Source organism: Struthio camelus, chromosome W, assembly GCF_040807025.1.
Source record: "Struthio camelus isolate bStrCam1 chromosome W, bStrCam1.hap1, whole genome shotgun sequence".
Taxonomy (NCBI): domain Eukaryota; kingdom Metazoa; phylum Chordata; class Aves; order Struthioniformes; family Struthionidae; genus Struthio; species Struthio camelus.
The window spans coordinates 63586886-63611600 of NC_090981.1; the positions used below are offsets into that span (position 1 = coordinate 63586886).

Genomic DNA, 24715 nt, shown 5'->3' on the forward strand with positions numbered 1-24715 from the left:
CTTACTGTGAGAAACAACTCTCTAACTAGACAGATCACTCTTCTGTCTCAAAACGATAACTTTTCTGTTGCATAAAACATTTTTGGGGGGACAGGTTCCTCGAAACCTTAGAGGAATAACCTCCCCTCGGGTAACTCCTGTTATCAACATAGCCTTGGCCCTGGATACACTAATTCTGGGTCACTGTTTTTTCTGCTACCCCAGAACATTCTCTAGAACTGTAATATCTTAGTAGATATCTGGAAAATACCTACTGTATGCCTACTTGTCGATGTGCTGAGATGAATCCTATGATTTGAGACCTGTATTTCAAAAGTATTAATAGTACTTCTAATACTATAAACCTTTTCAGTGTATCGAGATTTTTAAATGTATTTAAAACAACAAATAATTCCTTCAATTTGTTTTTTTATCCAACTTTGAGCGATCGTACCAGAAATGCATCCAACAGGAAACGTATATACTTATAGCACACGATTATACTCTGCTGTTCAGTACATATTTTAAAGCATGAATAGAAAATAAGCCTGTCTCAGGATGTTTTCAGCATGTTCTGAGAGACAGAAGTGCTGAACAGATAAAACTCAGAGTCCTGCTTCCAGCTCTGCCCCTGGCGAGCTATGTGAACTTGAATTCAAAATTTCACTTCTTTTTTTCCTATCTCCTTCTCTCTTTTCCTATTTAGACTGTCAGTTTTACTGGGTAGAAGCTGCCTCTTACTCAAGGAGACCTTCATCCTGATTAGGTCCTCTAGGCATTCCTGTACTGTGTACTTACAATGCATCATAAGCTTTCTTTCTTTTTATGATTATTTATTATTCATATTGTGGTAGTGTCTAGAGACCAATAAGTTAAGATTATGACAAGATACAATATATGGATAAATATAGATGGCAGGTGGATTGTTAATAATGAAAAGGGATGTATGTACATAACTTAATGGTGTCACTAACTACTAATTCTCTTCTCCTCTTTTCCAATTACATGTGACTAGGTTTTTTTTCCTGAGTGCAACAAATGAATTCGCTGTAATGCCCTTGTAGTTTTGCCTTCTTTAGAGTTGATACATTTAATTTTATTTTATGATTTTTGCAACGGTTATAAAATTCCTACATGTGTGAATAGTTTTCATCCTTAAATGAATAAAATAAACATCCAGTAAAATGTAAAATCACATTTTTATTACTGTTATTCATATTAGTAATTATAGTAGCACCCAAAAGATGCTCATGTGCGAAGAAAAACGGACTTTTGACAACCATTCTTGCCATGCACAAGGCGGAAGCTAACTATATGACAGGAATTACAAATATTAGACAGATATTTTCAAGGTAATGATTGTCTCAGACTGGAGAGGTGAAATACACTTCTAACATACGTTATATACTCTATGCAAAGATTAACTCACATCTTTCTTGAGTGAATGGTGAATAGTTAAAATCTTCAAGCCCCTTTTGTCTGCCTCCCTTGTCAAGATATATCTCATACGGCATCTACTTTTTTCAGGTCATTGGCAAACCATCCCAAGACCTGTAAAATACAGTCATATTCCTTCTTTTTTATTTCTTATTATATGGGCTTTTCTTTTTTTTACTTTAATGGTCACAGAAATGATATTTTTATTGGAAATCATTTGGTTAGCTTTATCTGATACATTTTAATATTTCAATTCAATCAGTGTAAATGATCCAAATAATAAAAAAGTATGGAGTTAAAAGAAAAAAAGAAGAGAATGATCAGTGGACATTAGAAGCTTGATGAGAAAACCGATTTTGGATTTATCTGAAACTGATGATTTTTGAGAATTCTTGAGTTACAGAGAGAAAATCAAGAGAAATCCTTCTTGAAAAGCACCTTAGCTAGCTTTCTTAAAGAGCAATGGAGACTATCATACACCCAGACACTCCCAACAAGCCCCTTCCTTAGCTTAGTATTACAGGACTCAGATGCCTGTACATTTAAAGGCAGTTGGTTAGGCTATTAATAGATTACGTTCAATACAATACAAGAGAAATCCAGGGCTGCTCAAGCTATTAAAATTTCTTCATTTTTTACCCTATTAATATCTTCCAAATTTGTACTTCATTTAGAATAGGGAAAAATATTTGACTTTTTTAAAATGAAATACAGTTTTGCCACAATCACTTTGAACTCATTGACTTAGAAATAGAAATACAGTTCAGTCAATTAGAATTCATCCTAGATTTCTCTTCCAGCTCACTTTCTCATTGTACTTCAGCAACATAGTCATTAGGCAGTGTTTGACATCTGAAAAAGATGATTTTCAGTGCATTCCAGATGCATGCAAATATTTATTATTATAATGCCATTAAATCCAATAGAGTTAACGGAGTATGTGTTCCTAGAGCACAACTTTAGTATATTAAATTCAGTAGTCCTTCCTATTTTTTTCTAAAACATATCAACTAAGAGTTTAAAAGTAGAAAACAGTATGAAAATAGCAAAAGTCTACCTATCTCTTCCAGACTGGTCAGTTTTTACCTTATTTAAATATATTATCTTGAAAGACTTTTTTCCATCTTTTGAGACTTCTGCTTTCTTTTCTGTGACTATAATTACACAGTCAGTATTAGTTATAAAGCATGAAGCCAAAAATCTGTTGTTAAAAGAGATCTTCTACAAAGCATTTCAGGAGCAAATGACTCTGGTACGACCGTGACACAATTTAATTGTCATCAGACAAGCAAGGTTCAATCTAAAGTTTACAAATCTTGCTTCTAACCCCTGAGTATCTCAAATAGGCAGAAAGATTGAAAGGGATGAAGGACAGAATAATCTTTACTCACCTATAGTTGGATCATGATAGTCAGGGAACCGATGGCTTATGAACTGCATTGTCATTGCTGGAGAGGAGAAAGACAAAGGGAAGGAAAAAGAGTGGTATTACTTTCTTTAAATAACAATAAGCAAAATACAAGCAGAGAATTCACTCTTCCAAATACCAGCCTAGAAAGTGAGTCAAAAGTCTGTTTCATGTCTATAGCTGCAGGAATGCAGTTGTATTACAATGATAACTAAGCACAGATAAATAGAAAAATCAAAAAATTAAAATTTCATTTGTAATTTGTCTTAATTTCTTCTGTTATAAAACTTAATTTATCAATTTCTGTATTAAAATGTTACATCTTTTTAATACTTGGTAAAAACTGTTAACTCACTGGAGTGTCTAGAGAAAAATCTAAACTAAACTAAACCAAAAATTTTTCTGTTTCCCCAGTTATATCATAGTGGAGCCTAACTAACCTTAATTAGGTACTCCAGCTGATATCTCCACAAAACAACCATAATTGTGAATCATGTCTTTATTACGCTGAGTAATATAATACACCACCATAAAAAAAATCAAGATTCAGAACTTCTTTTTGTATTTAAAATTATATAGAGTCAGTGAGTTGTCCGCACTGTCTTTGCGGTGAATACGGAACAGACTTTAATTTAGAAGACTAACTCATAAAAAGGTGTCCATGGTGTATTACAAATTAACACCAACCACAGAACCTGATTTGATTTCTGAATGCATCTTATGAATATCTAACTCATTAAACTTGATGCAGCACACAAACACTTCTCTTAACCACATAGAACTTGGCTTCTTCTGGAAAACTGCTTTATGAAATAATATTACCTGCTCTTAGAAATTTAGTTACATCAGCTTGCAGGGAAATTGCTTGCATCATTTGGACGAGGGGGGCCCTGGAAGTGAAATGCCAATTTATGTAGAAAGCCAGAAGCATTCATATTGTGTTCAACAATAAGGTTCCCGAATGCCATCTGAAGTTCATGAACCTTGAATAACCAAGAAAGTAGGCTTAGGTATTCAATGCTTTGCTTAGATCACAGTAGTGCATCACTACATCAGTAGAACAATGTGGGAAGTTCAGCTGTCTGTGACATTTTTCCTCAGGTGTTTGAATTCTAACCTCAGCTCAGTTGAAAAGTACAAGCATTTCCCTAACATCAAGAGCTGTGAAGAAAAGAACTTGAAAATGTGAAACGGGTGAATCCTAATCGCTCAGAAACTAGGAGTCAAATAAGAACCTAACATATATTCTAAAAAATACCACTTGATTTTAAGCCAATTTCCTAATTTTTAAGGAAACATAACTCATGGGGTTTATTTTAATGTCAGCATTAAATTTTCAATAGAGATATTACATGGCCACTTGTTAAAAAAAAAAAAAAAAGTAGCCCAATCCCATCTGAATTATAACTATCATCAGTCCTAACACATTAAACTAAACATAGGATTCTGTCTTATATCTTGAATATCTCGAATACCTTGAATAGTAGAAGTTAAGAACAAAAATATCCACATTTTGAAAATTCTGTGCATAAGTATATCCATTCACAAAAATGACTTTTTTTGTTTAGCATTTGTCCTTTTATTTTAAAGAATCATGAGGTTAACTAGATAGTTTTATAAAACGAAACAGACAAGGAGAATTAAACATTTATTACCATGTTAATAAATTATTGCATCCTTAGCGTAGACAAATATAAATGTTAAAGAGCAGCATTATAAATTCATAGTAACTTAGAGAGGATAACTGTAAAAAAAACCTCATTCAGCCTATGCATATCACAGGTGAATAAATCTATGTGGAGTGACATTGATATTTTCTATATTATCTGTTGTCAGATCACTACTTTTAAGCGCAGTGAGTATGTTTGGACATTTCTGTTTCCAGGACATGCTTTTTTTGTAATCATGCCAGATTTTTAGGCACCTCCAGCTGATAACTGGTTTTTAGCTTCTGAAGAATAAACTGATGCCTAACGTGATCTGCCTAGTTTGTTCTGAGACACAGAGGCAGCTAGAAGAGACGCCGTTCATATGGTTTATGCCTACACATTTTGAGCTTTCAGAGGGCCTGCACCACAAATGAATTCAATTTGTTTCATTACCTGCTGCTTATTCTTGCCAAACCTCTTAAAAACAACCCACTTTCTATCTGATCTGATTCTGTTTCCTTTTGGAGCAATGCCTGTATCACAAAATCTGTTTTCATAACTGAAGCTGGAATTCTCAAAAGAGACGCGGAACTCATGGTAAACATTCCTCTTCTTTCCTGAGATGGCCCCAAATCAATACATCATTTATATCCTCATAAAATTCGCAGGATCTAAAAGGACAGAAATGATTCAGAAGCATCATGCTGACTTTCTACTGTAACGTGTAAAAGGTTAGCCATTGGGATTGGTAAAACTTCTGCCTTCCAGGACACTGTGTGGGGATATACGTCATTAAAACTTGCACAGCAACCTAGGCTGCACACAGTGATGTAGAGGCAGCTCTTAGGAGGAATTTAGGTCCTACAATATCAAGTGCAATAATACTGATTTCTATAAGTCTGACTGCAGGCTTAGTCCAGAGCTCTGAATGAGCTGAATTGGCTCTGTATAAAATGAATCTGGAGAGGTATAGAATTTGAGAATGGTTTTCACAGAAGCGCTAAACTTGCTGGCCGGGAAAACAGTGAATAGAGCTCCATTTTACATGCATTTTGTCTCACAGCTGCTTGAATAACAACCCTTTGAGAGGGTTTGACCCCCGGACCTCCTCCTAACCACCATGGTATGGAATTTTTTTTATGTCTTTGTGCTTGTCGTCTTTTGCAGGGGATTAGTACCCTTGCCAGTAAGCAGGTTATATGATTTTGCTTTCTGATATAGAAGGAATAGAAGTTCACTTTCTGAGTGGATTTTTTTAATCGTTGAACTATAATGTAAAATGAGGAAACTGGAGTATAATGAGAATTGCAACCCATCTTCCCCTGTGTGTTCTTTAAAATAAAAAGTAGCAGCTTCCATAGCATTTTCTGTAAAACCCTACTGAACATTAATGCAGTAAGCATTTTCAGAGAAGATATAATAGGCCAATCCTCCCAAAGGAAAGGAATACCTTGATTTTAGCTTCTAATAACATGAGGAGGGAGGACAAGAAAGGCTCAAAGCATCAGATTGATCTGATATACAACACTTGTGTCCAAATTTACCCGCCATTCCACAGTTTAGGCTGCCAGAAATGTAGAAATTAGTTCATAGTTTGTGAATGATGGTCAGAAGTTGGTAGAACACTTCCCAGACCAAAATGGGCCCAAAAGCTGCTAGCATGAAACCGCACAACTCAGTTGTGCCTAGGGAGCCTAGGGAATTAGACCTACTTATACCAAATCTGTCTGGGCTCCCCAGCAAGTCAGCTGCCTCAACTGAAATGCACTGGTTTCTGTAGTGGTATTAACATCAGCTCCAAAATAATTTTTCAGAATGAATTAATTTTGGAAACTAATAGCAAAATGATATGAGGATTTCATGCTGCTTTATGAAAATACTCTCCTTGGTCCCTCCTTTTTTTCCTTATCCATCTTTTTTTTTTTTCCATTCACATTAACACCCACCATTAACAAATCCAAATCATCGTTGCTGACCATTTTCCCTTCGAAATCCAAATATTTAACAATGCTCTAAAATTTTATAGATGTATAAATGAGGGGCCTTTAAACTTGATTAATGCCACACACAAAGCACGGTATCAAAATGTGGGTTCAAGGTAGTATATTAAAATAGAATAAATGGATAAGATTGCTATTTGAATAAATACATATACATGTAAAAATGGAGTCAGTTAAAAAATGTTTATTGTAAAAAAACCCCTCCCCTTTAATCTACAGCAGATATTGTGAAACATTTTGAATTGCAAGTTGCTTGGAAATTTTTAATGAATATTTTATAACACTGTGAAGATCATTCCATTTAAATGGGACATGTACATCACATGGAAACTACAATAAGTAATAGGATCATTGTTTCAGATGAATAGCATCTTCTTTATACCCTTCTGTGGCTAAGTAAGTGCAGATTGCTTCAGATGAATAAATGCAAGCCTGATATGCATCAGAAACTATGTAACTTTAAAGTTCTCTTGTGTTTTCAAACTAAAAAGAGAGGCTCAGATCCCAAATTTCCATTTTACTTGATTCAAATTAAGTTTATCTGATGTTCGTTAACTAAAAACCATAATTAAATGCCAACTGCCTCACACTGACTGCTACATTATTGTACTTACAAGTACTCTGTGTATATGCGATACCTATGCTGACACTGAATAATATAAGTATTTTCTATGAATAATAAACTCAGTCTTAAATGCTAATTTCTATATAATTCATACTCCCTTCATAATAATACTTTCTTTACCTCACAGTATGAAATACTATGCTCAGAAACAGGCTAAGGTTACCTTATTCATTCTAAAACGTCCTTTTGACCAGTGAAACAATATTAAGTTCATGTAAAAGGGGGATATCAGCTTTTCATAATCTATGTTTGTGAAGACACATGGGCTTGCAGGAAAAATGCTGCTTCAATGTCCACAGTTCTGAGAGCAGGTATAGTAGAATCCTGCTGTCCTTCTAATTTGTCTTAGATTTGAATTGTTCCAATAATTTCTAAAGTTGTCCTATATCTGCTTTTCAGGACAACATAGTAGGCTGCAAACATACACAATAGCCTTTACAGTAACAGTATCGGTAATGTGAATATCTCATCTTGAGATTCCTCCGCCTCTTTGTTCAGCCAAGAACTTTCACATATTCATATTCTCCCCAGGGTATTGTATATGATCCTGAATAATCCATGCCTAAAAGGATCCTTAATCCCACAACCTCAATGTCTAAGAAAATGACCACAGTAGCTGCAACTTAGAGATTTTTGTTTCCATACAGTTGATTCACTTTAGTTTCCTAAGTAGATGAACTATCCCAGTGGATCTTTAGCTTAGCTTTCATAAACCAGTGAGGTTTTGATGATACCAGTGTAGAACGGTGCTTAAAAATAATGCATAATGATAAAATGTGTAGCCTTTCAGATTAGTTCATCAAGTTTATGAGAAAAGAAGAAAGTATATAGATATTACTGAGAAGGCAGGAAATAAGCTACAGAATCTAAAAACAGAACAATAGAACATGATAATGAAGTATACATCAGAGGAAGAGATTTGGTCACAGAAATGAAAAAGTTATAAATATGCTAAAAGTTTCAGCCATTCTTGCCACTATCAATTTGTAAAATTAAATTACTTTTTAGACATATGGCCAGAGCATATTAAACATGTCTGATTTTATTCTTTTATTAAGTTATGTGCATATAACTAAATTTGTAAAAAATATTACAATATCAAAGTTTGACTATTTCAGCAACTAGACAAACATTTTCTTGCTACTGTTTTGTCTATCAAACACTGGATAATTTGAACAGTTCTGATCTTTCTGATGGTTCCAACTCCGCTTACACTCAGGTTATCATCTCTTCAAATGTCCACAGTTGAATATTGAAACCTTGACTTCTATTTCATTGGCTTGGAAAAATTACAAATATCATTATAAGCAACCCTTTTGGAGTTCACTCCTGAATTTTAAAATTGATTTATCAGGTAAAACATTCGCAGTCATTCTTCTCCCCTTGAATCTTATCAAATAGACTTTGTAATAACAATGTGCAAATATATTCATGATGAACAGCAAGAGGCAAAGACACTACTTTTTTCAAAATCGTATCTAGTTGAATTGTACTAACAGAGCAAATCTGAATGGCTAATTATTTTAGAAAAAAAATAGAAACAAATAAGAAAGAAGAAGAATTTAAATAGTTATTCTGAGAATTATTTCATGTATGCTCGGTTTTTGCAAGTATAAGAAACAGTAAAGGACAGTAAAGGACAGTAAGGACAAGTAGCAAAGGACAACAAAGAAAAAGAAAAACAATTAAAGTTAAAAGATGATTTTGGTGTGAAAATAAATGGGAGAAGCTAACTACGAACAAATTAAGACTAAAAATTAGAAAAGATTTCTAGCCACCAGATAAGCAGTTTTCTGAAATAGTCTTCAAGCATGGATGGAAGAGGCAAGAAAGCTATTTGATTTTAAGGTGCTTCGTAAGTTAAAAGATGCCTGGAATCAGTGACACAGAAGGTTCTTTTGGAGACTTTTGTACTCAGTTTCAAGTGAGAAAATATTAATTTAATGTATGATATTTTTTATATACATATATATACACACATATATACACACATGTATGTACATATATATATACATATGTATGTATATATATACATATATATATATACATATACATATATATATATATAGCATCTTTAACCAGGTCTTCAACTAAAATCAGTGACAGAAATGAGAAGTGGCTTTCCTAAGATACCATGTGTTTTTGATCTCAAACGTTCGTAAAAAGGCTCTTGCCCTTTAGGGAGAAGTTTAAAGAAGGGAGAAGGGAAATCATTGCTTTGTAATAATCAAGGATAACTTAACGACTTTATGTTTATGATATACTTATACAGGGAAAAAAGAATCTGAGAGAGCTTCATAAACAATTGATATAGTCAAATCCATATAATCTGCACCCTTTATTGCTTTACAGAAAATGTGTTATATTTTTTGAGGTACTGCACTGTATCTTTTTTCCTACTATGGAGTCATACAGAAGAGCAGACATCTCTATCAGATGGTGGCTTTCCAAGTCACAGAGAATAATCAAATTTAAATATATGGTAAGGATACTTTCTCTCTCTTTTTTTTTTTTTTTAATCTATAGATGTTGCATTTGGCTCACAGCACGTTTTAAAATAAATGACAGCAGTAGTCATCTGAACCAAAAAAAAAAAAAAAAATGGTTCTAATATACTTCCAGATTTCACCCCGAGTTTCAGCAGCCCTTATCTACAATGTCCTGGAGGATGTGAAGACGCTCAAGGAGAAGTTTTAATGTATTTTATTTTGTTTATATATTCTTCCCAAGACATCTACTATGGGCTACAGCCAGTTTTAGTGATAGTATAGCAGCCTAAAGGTACCTTTGTTCTGACCCAGCACAACCATTTTTACATTGTTAAATTCTGTAAGAGAAATAGGATGAGAGCTTTACTGCATAGATTCATGAAGGACTACTGCAAAGTCTGTGAGTTGCAATTATTATTAATTTTTCAGGAATATAATATATTATTTATTGATCATTGGCTGTGAAATGAAGGCAAGCTAATTTTTATTTCTCTGTGCTAAATTCATTTTGGTATACTACAAAAATACAGAAGCTTGCTATATAACAATCTATTGCATACACCAGCCTGCTGATGTAACATCACTTTTTACACTGTTTTTTGCTAAGGTAGCAGATATTTTGTACAGTTACTTAAGCTAAAGTCCATAGCAAAGAGTAGTAGGTAGCAGAGGGTCAGAGAAAACCAAGATATCACCATGAGATAGTTAGCTGATACCATTTCATTTTATGGTGAGAGCACAACAACTAACAACCAGATTAGCATCAGTGACAACAAGCAGACCTTGCAGAACCAAGTGCTTCCTGCTGCTCCACTGATGTCAACCAAATTCACAGTGTTGCCTCCAAGTGAGTTCTGCATCCCATTATCTACAGATGCAGCATAATGTTAAAAAAAATCATGTCCTGACTTAAGCAATGGGGACATATGTATACCCAGGACTTAGCTAGCAACTTTCCAATTTTAGCTTTCTAGAAATTAGATTTCTTAGAAATTGTTTCCAGGTGATAACCCTCTCACTTCTTGATATTTACTTTTTCACTGATCCTTATGAAATGTTTGACTCTACATACACTTTGTAATTTGGTAACCTTAGGTAAATAGATACAAAGAAAGTCACATTTGCTGCACTTTTTTTTAAATAAAAATGAAACACAAGCTAACGCAATTACTGTTGCTATAAAAAAGAAAATGTGCTTATTTACCATTTATTATCCATGTACAAGTGAAAAGATAAAGTTAAAAGGTGTTTGCTGTAATGAATCCATTTAGGGTACATATTATGACTATTTATTGGGAACTGGAATAACTTGTCCTTTTAACTTCAGAACTGCAGACAAGTATTTAGCAGTAACTGTATGGTTACATAAAACAAATAAGGCAGAGGAGAATGGCAGTTTGAACTGTATCTGGTACATTCCCCTGGTCACTGAGGGACCTGCGATGAAACACTGATTTGAGATGAAGCAGCCTAGAGCTTTCTCTCCAGAGAAAACTTAAAATATTTTAAGTCAAATGTAGATGTTTTTACAATGAAAAAACCCAGGATACTTAATTTTAAATAGAGAAAACTCAGACTTACTAGAACAGCCAGAAAAGAAAGAGGAAACTCGACCCTGTCCATTGAACTGATAGAGATAGATCCTTCAGCTTTGACCTGGTTAATGTTAACCAGTGACTTTCTGAGTTGCAGAAAGCACTGCACAGGCTTCTGTGGCCTCCAAAAAATTATTTCCCAGGCCCGTCCATCTCCTACTTGCTTCTTACAGAATCCCCTCCTTAAGCTGGTGGCTGTCGGTTCGACTCACTCTATTGCATCCTATTTGCTGTCTGGTATCCACACTTTCTTGCTTCTCCCTCCAGAAGCTCCCAGTTGACCCCTAACTCCCTTGTTAAAAAAGAATAACACTCTTAAAATTATTAGGTTAAAAATAAGTCTCAAGAGAAAAGCAAAACTAAACCAAAAAAGAACATTTATAATGCTTGGTTTAGGAGAGCTGGTTTTGCTGTTTGAACTGCAGAGCAAGAAGTCTTGTTCACATGTATGTTCTGTGCCCTTTTCCACTGTAAAGTGAGAGCAGACTATAATCAAAATATGTGGAAGTGGAGCTGGTGGTAATAATGTAAAGCAAGGAACAGTTTCCCTTGGAGACTTTTCAGCTTTATATTTTTTTTCTTTTGCATCACAAGGAAAGCAATGAGAAATTCATGCAGAAATTTCGGTATTGTGGCAATATGTGCCCCCAGAGTAAAAACTAAGAATTATTAGTGTCTCAGAATAAAAATATATACAAACAAAAAGTTATTTTGTCTTGGGAGCCACCTAGAATTAATGAGGAGAAATTACTAAACTCAGAGTGTGTCACAAACTGCTCTTTCTCACAAGCATTGGGTGTAAAGACATGAGTTCTCACTATTTCCCTTCAAAGTGTGATCAGTGGAACAAAGATAGTTACTTAGCTTCCTCCAGAAGGGACTGAAGGGGAGAAAAAGAGAAACTGAGCAAAAATTCAGCCTAACTTGAGAAACTTTCAGGACATCTTCAGTAAAAGCGCTCTTACTGCAGAAAAGTTCCATGTCTTCTGAATCAGCAACTTCTAGTGAAAAAATAGTTCTACTAAAAGCTCACAATTAGCATTAATATCTACATCTAGACTCAGTTCTTGTGTAACATAGTTAGGCAGAATGCACTGCCTTGTAAAAGTCATGTTAAAAATATAGTTCAGTGTTTAAGGATACAGCGGAGCAGACAAAACTTGTATTTATTCCCTGTGTAACAAACATCATCATAATGTGATATAAATTAACAATAATGACAAGCTAGATTGCTACCACTTTAGCATCATTTCCTCCATAGCATATCCCTTACCTGAACCTAAAAAGGTCTCCTAGAAAAATATTGAACCTTCCCTACACTCCTTAGATTATGAGGTTTGACAAGACGCATTAATAAACAGAAATTACTTCTAGGAAATGCTATTAGTGTGTCCTCCCACTGTGTCTCTTCTATTAGGTTAAAAACCGTGAGAAAATGTAATGTGTCTTCCACCGTACTTTAGCTGGAAAATCCTATGGTACCTTAAGCCCTCTATTAGTAAGCAATCCAAAATGCAATGACATAAAAAGGTTCTAAACCAGAATCTAGTTTAATGTGATTTTTAAAACACAAGCTAGAAATAAAGCTAGAAATACTTCATTTTCACTTTTTTTTTTTTCCAGAGAACAATAGAGTAGATCCTCAACTGTTACAAAGAGACACACTTCCATTAAAGTCAATGGATAAATCTCCTACATGTATAAAGGAAGTACAGAAAATATTAGAAAAAAATAGGTTAGCTCTTCATACAAGCATGCCCTAGCTTGCAGCTACCAGAGTCTCAGGTATTATTAGCTTCCTGTAAAAGAGACTTTCAAGAAAGGATAAAGCTATCTCATTCCATGGAAAGAAACCTCTCAGCAACTGTGTATATTTCTCTTCCTTTTTTAAACTGCTGACATGTTTCTATATAATGATAACTTGAGATGCTCTGACTTGGTTTACTGCTGTTTCAGGTAGTGCTAAATTGACATTGTTTGCAGGTTTCCTAACATGAACTAGTGGTTAGCTCCTGTGATACCTTCTGTGTGAAATTATACCTCATACGTCTAGCAGTGATGAATTGGCAGTGACAGCAGCTGCATTTTCTTGCGAGTGGGAGCATAGCTGCTGTTCTGTAATGTGGTACCAACTCTCCTGTATTTCAGAGCTATGGTCTGGAAAACTGGTGACACTTCAAAGAGGAAGACACAACGCTTCGATTTAACCCCCCCCACAAGTTATATTCTTGGTGAAAATACAGTCCTCATTTTATTTTTCTTTTTACCAATGCTAGGGTTTCTGGAAATATCACTTACCATAAAATGAACATCAGAGAATAACATCCAGATTCTCAGATAGTATCAGCATGTAATTCCCTTTCACTTAAACAGGGTTTAGGTGCCTATTTGCTCTTGCTGATCTGAACAATGACCATCTGTGTCCCTTTCTCAAAAAGTTAAATTGTGTTCTTAAAGGCATTGATGATTGCAACAATGAACAGGTTTCCTGCCACTAAATGAACTTTCATTGAAATATAAATATTTCATGGAGACACAATTTATTTGGATAGAGTTCAGGAGAGAAAACTAAACCAAGTTACAGTAAGCTTATTGTTTTGATTGATGGTGTCAGAATTATTCAAAATAAAGCATTGACTTCTTGATTTGACTGTTACAAATTTTATAGAATATTATCTATATTTATACATATATTATAAATATATGATTTAGATATATTTTTTCATCACTTTAATAATCTTAAAATATAACTTTCATTATCTTTTTCCAAAATTCCTATTTTCTGCGAAGGCCTAAAATGTTAGTTTTTTATTTCCAGATTTTGTAGATACATTTCCAGATTTAAGATCAGAAATCCTCTGATCCATTCTTTTAAAGTCAGAGATAATTTTTCCAGTGACAAAAATAGTGTTTAAATCATATTTAAAGAAAATATCCTAAGAGAGAAAGAAGTACTTCTGAAGATATTTCTGAAGATAGTCATAAAGCCAAAGAATTGTCACCAGGACACTGCTAAAATCCCTACATAAAATCAAATTCATCAAAGATATTTGATTATTCTCAGGACACTATCCCCAATATTTTATTTCTGATTCATATATTTAAATTTATAAATATCTCAATGAAGAAAAATATCAAAGAATTTGCATTATATGAGCTGAAAAGTATTCTGCACTATAGACATGACTGAAGTGAACATATTTCCTTGTCAGATCTCAGTGATGTTTCTCTCTCACCTAATTAGACAACACTTCACAATGAAGTCAAATCTGGCACATCATCATTAATCCCAAATGAGTTCTTAATGCCTTTTTTATTATATTAGGAGAATTTTCATAAGATTAGGGATGGGTGAGGCTCTTTATGTTTTTATACGAAGACAACCCCTCCAAGCTCCACCCAAGTAATTACGAATTGTTTTCCAAAAACCAAATCAAACAGTTGAAAAAGTCTTGAGTTGGTGATAATTAGCTATTTTCATTGGGAACAAGGAGCTCTGTTTTGCTAATAGCACCGCTCTAGAACTGAGTTAAGCCAGGAAAGTGACAAATCACAAAAGTAAAAATACTGATAAGAAACTGTAGAAATAAGATTCCAAAGCCTGGGACCATTTTTTTCCTTTACAAATCAACTTCTGGATGTATCAGTCTTATCTAATACTCTTACACGTGTATTAAAATATACAGTTCAGCTGCAAAGCCATAATTGCATGAGGCAGAAAGCCTATCGATTTACACTTTTGCTATATGAAAGAGTCTTCGGGTAAAACACATAAACAGCCCTCAGGGCAGCTCGTGGAATATAGGTATTCCACTATCTGAGGGCCTTTGCTTTAAGCACTAACTAACTGACCGATGCTCACATTCTCCCCTGGTCTAGTAGATCCTGAATTTATCTTCTCAGAGTGGTAGGATTTAATGTAAGGTCATTGCAAGAGGAGCATCCATCCCAAGTGAGGTGCTCCAAGCTGGGAAAGCAGAAACACAGCAATCGGAAGCTGAGCTTGCTCACTTCAGACCAGGAGCCAGGGAAGCAGCAAGGAGGTGAGAGCTATTAAATCCCTCAGTACTGCCATAGCCAAAGAGGTGGCAGGGAAGAGAGATGGGGATCTGCTTATTGGTAGGGTGAGAGAGGAAGAAAGAATCTACTTGTGGTAAGTAAAGGAGAAAAATCCTGCCTTTGATGTTTGCTTCAGCTCCACATAATGGCCTGTCCCCAGTGGTGGTGGTGGCAAGTCTCCATCCCCTCATTTGTGAGAAGGTGTTAGGAAACTCTCCAGGAGGAGAGGGAGCTGGAGGCATGATTCACTGGGGTAGAAGAATGAACTGACTATGCTTCCTACATGAGTTCTGGAACTAGCTAGCAGCTAAACGAAGGTGGAAACCTGTGTCAAGTGCAGGTCAGAATAGACAAGCAGTCCTTGCTTATTTTCTCAGAAAGAAGCATCTGTCACTTGCAGGTGGATCGAGAGTGTAAATCCTAGAGGACAGAATCTCCCTGACCCTGAGCACAAGACTGTTTTCCAGAAACACTGTGCCCTCAGAGTTTTGCATTGGCAAGCTCTGAACAGCTATAGGCTTTGCGTGCTCACTTCAGGTGGCTCCTAGCCCAGAATACTGCTTTTCTAATTCCTCTGTAAGAAATTAGACTCTTCCTGGTGTGAGTTTCACAGAGGATTCTGGATACTGCTCAGAGACAAGACACCTGAGACACCCTACACATTTAGTTGTTACGATCTGACCTCTGCAAATTGTAGACACACTGGAATGAGCATCCTACAGGTCCACACATTAGATTTAACAACATTTTAAGGATATGGAATAAGGTAAAGAGTCACCTAGTACCTTCAGATGCTTAAGTTGATCTGAAAGAACAGAACTTCTTGATGTAGCAGACAACTTACATGTTGGAGACAAAACAATGGGAAATGCTGAGTTATCTCAGAGGATAGTAATGGCCCTGGGTTTTCTGTCACTTTCACTTTAGAAACACTTTATAGCCACTCTAAAGCTACTGAAGAAGGATTATGTGATTATGTGACTATGGGAAGAGGTGTCTCTAGTTTTTGGTTCCACTGTCAACTCTTTGTCCTTTGACTATATCCTTTCTGCCTCAGTTTCCATATCTGCAAAAAAACAAAGCGACTGCAATATGTACTCCCCACAGAGCTCCAAGTTTTATAGGATTGCTGCATAAGATCTCACTATGAATGCTTTCTTTAACTGTTCATGTAAAATCATGTTAGAAAAGCTGCAAAATTTGAAAGAAGAGAGTTAACCACTCCCTTCAGTATGAAGCTATCCAGACAAAAACAGGCTATCCAAAAAAACAGCATAAGATCAAACATCTTATACTACAAATATGAGTTCCTAGTAGAGATTTTCAGTGCAGATGAAGAGACTACACTCTATTTAAAGGAACGAAAAAAATTCATAGTACCCTTCCCATAGTACATTCCCAACAGGAAGTTTATATCTGACAAAAGGGCATTCACCCTGCCTTACACATGTACATGCTACATTATGATGATATATTGACAGTGGGGACAACTGCAAGACGTTTAGGGGTGAAAGGTATCACTCCAGGCAGTAAAAGAGGTGATTTATTATAGTATCAATGTGACGCTGAAAAGGTCAGAAAGCTACAAAACACATATAGAAAAGTTCTAGAGGGCTGGTTGTATTTTCACAGAGAAAATATACATTAGCCTATTCAGGTTTGTACCTTCAGTGTAAATAGCAAATGTTAAGGTTAGCAACACAGAAGAAGTTTACAGTGTTCTTTCTCTATAGCTGGAAGGGGATGGCTCATGACCCATGGACCAGCTTCGAAATACTCAGGCTCTCCGGAACGGGCTGAGTCTCAGCCTTTTACCCTTCTAGGATAAATTTACTTTCATGTAGTTTGTAATGCACTTTCTGCCCTTGGTGTTCTTGTCACCTATTCTGGTGTATTAGAAGATCTAGCTGTCTTAGAGGTTTATGCTGTATGTATCACCTTAGCCTGATGGATGCGCAGAAGCTGTACTTTGTGACCCTAGACCCTTCCATGCAAAAGCAACAGCAGGGGAAAAGAAAAAGAAATCTATAGAATGGATTAAAGGAATCTCAGAAACTTCCTTCATAATAAGGTCAACATTCTGCTAAAGTTTTCTAGAGCTTAATTGGGAAGAGGATATATTGGGATGGGAGTGAGGATTAATTTTTTTTTTTTTTTTAATTGAAAGATGTTTTTAAAAAGAAAGTTTTTCTTACTCAGGCCAGGAAAGACCTGGATATATTTAGCCATTTCTGGATTTTCCAGATTACTCTAGAAGTTTATTCTATAATTAGACCTTCTTAACAAAAATTATTTTGCACCAGAGTTTGGATCTATATTTCATCTGCTTCATTACAGAACTGGGATCTATGTTGTCCCAACCCCTGCAGTAATTCTTGCACTGAAATTTGGCCTTAGTGGAGCCACGGCATCATCACTGAGTTCCCTGAAGATCAGCACTGGGCATTCTCAGCTTTGGAAGCTGACTAGGGATCAGCAGAGACACTTATGCAAAACCCAGTATTCCTATGACCACCTAAAACACAAAGCAAGCACACTGCTTCAGCTTATAGGAATTGGAACTATGTTTCCTTATATATGGTAATAAGCCTTTGGGAGGACTTTTAAGGGTTCAGTGAAGGAGAGGGTATTCCCAACAGCCTGATGACACAATGCTATCCTGATTCAGAAATGAGTCAACAATTACTGTAAAACAGGAGAATCAGGACATTTTTGGAAGGTACTTGCAGTGGTAAAAATGTGACAGAATGACTCATCCGTCATCAGCACTTTAGTCAGCAAAGTCTTTGGTTCAATGGCAAGTATTTATAACTAGAAAATAACAGGATGCAAGAAAAATGAAGTAAGAATACAAAAAATGATGTTAAGCCTATCCTATAAGATCTAAATAGAAAGTCATTACTTCTCTAAACCTAAACACCATTCTAATACTAGTGTCTGTCTAAGTCCACCCCCCCGTACAACGTGCTTCTCGCACTTCCGTTTATTCCTGACTCAAGGAGGATATGAGCTTGCTACAGTAGTTACCTAAGCACACAGAGATGAATAACGTCTACCATTCCTTTGTGAAAATAATATTTTCCTGTGTGGTATTTCACTTAGTACATATTTCATTTTAGTTTTAAATGGCATGTTCTGGCTTCTGACCTTCTCTGTTGAGCGATCCTTCCATTCAGCTCTTGCAGGACACAAACCAACATCCACTGAAATCAATGGAAAGTGTTTAATTTGATTTTTACTTCCACAGTGTTCTCGAGTAAAAGCACTGGTCAAATAAAATACTATTAAATATATTTCAAAGGAAATTAAAATAGGTGAAATCATGACTTCTTTGAAATTATCAACAAATCTTCACTGAGGTTGGAATTTCACTAAATGATGTTAATGTATGACTGTGGGTTTTTGCCTTTATTGTAAAAATGCATATATTCACTACCCACACATTTTCCTTTGCTGCAAATATATCTTCACACCTTGATATGCTGATGGTTTTCTAAAGGGGAAAAATAGAAGAAATGTATACAAAACACAATGTTATTTTTCCAGTTTTAGTACAAATAAGAATCAACTAGTGATCTCTCTCTCTCTCTCTCTCTTTCTGTATATATATATTTCTATTTATACTGAGAAATATTTTTTCTTGCTAAGAAAGAAAGACATATAAACATCCAGGACTACTGCACAGCTATCCGTGGGAAGTTGCATTACTGAAAGTATCCATAACTTGGCTGAACTGGAGAGAAAGTGGAAAGTCTGAAATATAATAACACTTTTTGTTGGATGTTTTAAAATCCTTTTTGAACTTTGCTATCCAGCTACATCTCAGATAAGTTCATAAAGGCTTTTACAGGAGGTCAGACCAAAGATCTGTCTAGTTCAGCACCTTATCTCCAACAGAAAGCAGCAGGAGAGTATAAGAAACATAGCATGTGTAAAGCGATCTTTTCCAGTACATACTTTCCTACTGCTCGTGTTCAATAGTTTAGGCAATTTCTAGACTAGAGATCACAGCTGGACCACTGTGCTGCAGCTAAATTTCATACTTGAACTATTGAGTTGTATCTGGAAGTTCCTTTGGACCAAAGGTCTATCCTCCATGAGGACACCTCTGAATTAGACAACCATAGTTACAGTCAACTAAGACAAAAAAAGAATGAAAATTATACAAGATCTTCAAATGAATACCTATGCATGGGTCAAAATCAAGCAAATTAACTGTATTCATGTCATGTTTAGATTATTTGCTGGCAACATACAAATAGGTCAATTTCACTTAATGACTAAACCAGAGTAAGAGCTGATAATGGAATTCAGGAGACCTTGATTCTCAGTCACATTTTTTAATCAATAAATCATCTTTTTCCTCAGAAGTTTTCTAACAATGAGGCAGCAATATGTTAAGACTAATATTTGCTAAAAATTAAAAGTAAATGAAAAGATATCTACAAAAAAACTTCACCTTCTAGTTTCTCATGAGAGTGGTCTGACCCATTAGATGGCTCATCCAAAAGAGCTGAGGAGCTACAGGTCCTATGAGTCACTCTGGGATTTTCACTTTTCTTCTGCAGGCTTCATTTTTCTCAAGTGTAAAATGGGTGCAGAAATTGTTCTTTATAACCTAGTTTTTGAGTTGTACTATATAAAGAGCTATATGAAAACTAAATACTACAGGAAGGCCACATTTTTTTTTTTTTTAATTCATACTACTGGTCTGCGTTTATGCTTAAAATATATGCATTTATATTTAACATTTTCCTTGTCAGAGAAAATTATACTAGGTGAAATAAAAACTCCACTAAAGCCAGTGGCTATGCATGTGAATATATCTTATTTTTAAGTAATAGTTCTCCCCTTCCTTCCCTTTTCAGAAGGTTTTTGACAAACATTTGAACAATATGTTCATTTAAAATTGGTTTCAATAATTTTTTGAAATTGATAAAGATATTCAGATAGTAGACAGAAAAATTCAAGAAAGCAGAATTATGTAAACATAGAAGTGAATTAAACAAAATTGGGGCTGTCAATCGCACATGTACATGAAAATGTATATGTTTCATGATACATCTTCATTGCAACTTTTGATTACATTTGTTTTTGATGGCTGTGGTCCAACCAAAACTGGAGCGCATGCTTCACTCTTAACACAATGAGGCTATTTGTGTATTTAAAGATAAATACATGTTCATGTGAATTGGTAGATTTGGAATAATCTGCTAACTTTCAAAATTCAGCAATCTGCAATGAGTTTCTCTATTAGCACTTTGACTTAGCAAAGGTACACAGTAGAAAAATCAAAGCAAATCAGATGAGACACAGTTCTTCATAGATCATAATATTTAGAGAAACTAAGTATCAGAGAAACTAAATATTTTGAAAATAAATGTTAGAATGTATTCAATATATTTCAGTATTTTTACATTTTATATTTTTAATAGAATTTCTATTTAGAGAAACTAAATATTCAGAGGAGCTAAATATTAAAAATACCCTGCCAGCCGTGTAAATCATCTTGATAAATGTTTTGTATGGTGACACTTAGAAAATAACCTTTGAAAATAGTGGCACTTAGAAAATGATCAACATAAAACTGACAGCTTTTTTATTTAGTTTACTATAGCATGAACAAGCTGGAGACAATAAATCATGAAACTGAACAGAATTTCTTAAAATCCCCAATCAAGGCTACATGTTATATCTCAGGAAGACCAACATATGATGGGCTTTGAAATGGTGTGTGGAGGCCAACGGTCCTTCAGGGTATTACTTTGAAGAACTAAATCCAGTATGCTATAAAAAAAGACAAGTGTATCTCCTCACATATAGGGCTCCTTTTCCCCGGTGTCAAAAACCAGCGCTTGCACAGCTGCATGGAGGATAGTTTTGCCTTCTTGGCAGTTTGAGCACTCTAAACCAAACAACTTTGCTTTTGTTTCCATGACAGAGGTTAGACAAACAGAAGGTCTGACTAACCAAAGGGAAATAAATAATCCAGGGAGCGTGAGGAGGAAGAAAGCTTTATTATTGGTTTAAAGACTCCTAGAGCACAGTTTATAGGGAAGCCAAGTAACAAATAGCAAACAACATGAAATGTTTATGCATGTCTGCAGAATCCAGTTATTCTTCTCTGTCTTTCCGTCTTTCCCTAATTTACTGTTCTAATCAACAGACCTATTTTCTGCCCTCTTGGATACTACTACCCCTCTTATGGGTTGAAGTAAATCACAAATAGCTCTAGCCCTTGGCTTCACCAGTATGAAACACTATATACAAAATGAGTTACTGCAAATAAGGCAAGGGCTAGTGCCATAAAGCTGTCACCTTTACCTCCAGGATTTTCTTTCCTAATAGACCTACACACTTTCTTGTTATCAGCCACGGTAATTTTTTAAAAACGCTGAAGTTGCTATTAGCCAGGTACAAAATCATTTAGGGACTGCAAGTAAAGGTGTGTTTCCTTAACAGCAGGATAGACAATAACCCTCCAAATTTTTGGAGTGATTTCTGGTAGAGAGAGCCAGATTCTGCACTTATTGGTGTTGCTAAAACTTCTGAATTCAGCTGGAGAGGATCTGACAAAAATCTTTAGTAAGTACTTGTAGGTCATTGGGATGTAGGAGCAATTGCATTCAAAGCTCCATCTGGAGATTCACCTAGACAGGTGTATCTGCTGCTACTGTTCCTGGTTTTTAAATTGAAGCTCAGCTCAAATTTACTACCTATATAAATAACAGTAAAATTAACCCAACCTGTACACAGTATAGTCTAATATGCGCAGCCCAACAATTGAAGCCGGCATTTGATTTAGTAATGACAAAATCTCAAGACTTTTGAAGTTTAGCTGCAAAAAACAATCAAAAATTCAACAACTATACCATTATAATGGTATATAACCTATTATAATCAGCTGAAATGTTCAGATCTTACTTTAATGGACGATTCAGTTTAGCTTATATCCCTATGTTGTTTTTTTTTTTTTCTCTCTGACTTTCTTTTAATATTTAAGGTCACTTTGAAATGCATGTTTATCTTAAGGTGGGATTCGGCAATTCTAGTCACTATCTTTAGATAGAAATCTGTGTTCAGTTCCTAGATCTGAATGACTTTCAACTTTGGTTTTCTCTTCTGGTGTCTATCTGATGTTCACTGAAGTCACCAGGAATCCTTAAAGTGATCATTGGGTTATATCCACAGTCCTGAAGTGAACATTTGTTTCAGTAGCTTTGGTGCATTTGCTTGAGAACGCACACATTTTTTTTTTCCTAAGTTAAGTAGAATGAATATCCTAAAGGTGAGCCTGAAGCTGCCAGGTTTTATCTGGAGAACTTACAACAGATAACTGCACATCCGGAACAGATGCAGAGACATATATTCAGTATTGAAAATTTACTTACATGGGCTCTCCGAGTAGAAGAAACTTTACAGTAACCCCCTGAAACTCAGAGCACTGCCAATATCTGAGAACCATCCCCTGGTCCAGCATAACTGGCTGGACCACATCAGGGAAGAGAAAATTTACAGACTAAGCTCAAGTGATAAGCTTCATCCTCTCATTCTAAGTGACCTATGCGGAAGATACCTAGAAAGACACCTAGTAAAACACACTGACTCATGAGTTAAAAAACAATTAAGAAAAATTAATCTTCTTTTGTCTTCTACACTAACCCTTACTTTAACCCAAATGGATGACTCAAAAATCTTTCCAGATTTCCTCTAAACATGATAAAACTACTTCAAAATTTTATGACTCCTTTTATTCAAGGATCTCACCATAATTCATTTTCCCTTCAACATACCATTCCATGAACATTATTTAAGTCTTGTTTAATCCTCAAAAAAGTCACACACGAGCTTTGCCTAGCCATCAACACGAAATTCAGTTTCAATCACTTACCTGGGAATAAGCAGAGTCCCACAATTCTTCCATAAAATGGTTATTTTTATTCTAATTTTACCAATGTAACACTGAAGCATCATGAAATAAATGTCTGGATATGTGCGGAAGACTCCTAGTAGGAGAAAGCTCAAATATCTTATCCCTTACCATAATTTCACACTTGCTAGAAGTTCTCATGGAACTTCATGATGAAAAAAGTCTGAGTTTCAGTTTCACAATATCTGAATGTCACTTATTTTAACCTTTGTTAAAATAACTATGTGTATGGAACATTGCATATTAGTAAGTGATATAGAAGTAGTATTTTTTGTCTTGGATCTATCCTTTTTATATATTCAAGAAATGTACACAAAAACGGGCATTCTGTTTGTCATTTGAAGTTCTTTAGCATTAATCATATGGTTGAATTTGCAATGGATACTTCAAAAATCTAAAACAATGAATACTCAATCAGTAGCTAGTAGCATCATGGAACAACAAATCATACTTTCTCTACCGGCCCAATTTTGCACTGCATACAGAAATGTTAGCCAGAGAGTGAAAAAGAGCACTTTCCACAAGCGACAGTTTAATCATATGCTCTGGCCCCTTTGTAAAGGTAGCTCCAAAGAGGACATATGGCCTAAATGGTAATAAACACACACACATACACACATGCATATATATAAAGAGACACACACAGAGTATGCATACGTATATACTCCAGGCGCACAGACTATTTATTTTTGCACTGCCATAATGCCCCATCTGAACCACTAGCTATTGAAAAGAGACATAAGCTAGGGTATTCAGAGCAGCACAAGAGGACAGAATGGGAGCCCATTACCATGTGACTAAGAGAAGAAGAACTTGTTTGACTTCAAATACGATATTACTACAGACATTCGTATTGTCTGCTTCAAGGGGATAAAGATGGTTGCGGAGCTTAAAATAGGATTGATGAGACATCACACATGGACAGATATGTCTTTCTTTAAGATTCTGTAGCACATACACAAATTGTACACTAACAGCAATAACAGTAAGTCCATTATAGTTTGCTAACACAACTCACTCTATGGGAAACTTTTTTTTTTCCCTAAAAAGGCACTCTGCATCTCACATGCCAGCAGTTTCATCTACTTCTGCATTTTCTGATAAAGATATGATTTTATGAAAAATATTAGTTTAATTTTATGATGAATGAAATGGAAACATTTTACTTTATTTAATCATCTGGGAAAGTGTAAAATTTCCATTTTAACTTATTGTAGAATATAAATTTATATGAGAAGTATATTGATTACTGAAAACTAAAGAATATGTCTTGCAGGATAATGAAAATACTGTAATTTCAGGTGAACTAGATCACCATCAAGCTTCTTGTGCTCACAGTATTTACATATCCAGAAAAGTCTGTATTTTTGGTTAGAATATATGGATTCAACACAGAATTTCTTGTAATACACATGAAAGGAAATCTGCAGTTTTATTATCATCTACTGACATGAAATAGCCTGTGAATAGTCCACAGTCTGCCATTTGTTCATTTACGAGGGACCTTTGAAGTCATATTTCCCAACTGCTTCATAAAACAAATG

General features: G+C 35.2%; 1 protein-coding gene across 1 annotated transcript in view; it reads right to left on the reverse strand.

The window, feature by feature from the left end:
• The window catches only part of LOC104138509 (GTP-binding protein Rit2), a 184439-nt gene that overhangs the window by 122713 nt on the left and 37011 nt on the right, over nt 1–24715 (reverse strand). Inside the window, exon 2 of the mRNA XM_009666151.2 lies at nt 2808–2864. Within this exon, the coding sequence (XP_009664446.1) occupies nt 2808–2864 (57 nt within the window). The remainder of the gene's footprint in view (nt 1–2807; nt 2865–24715) is intronic.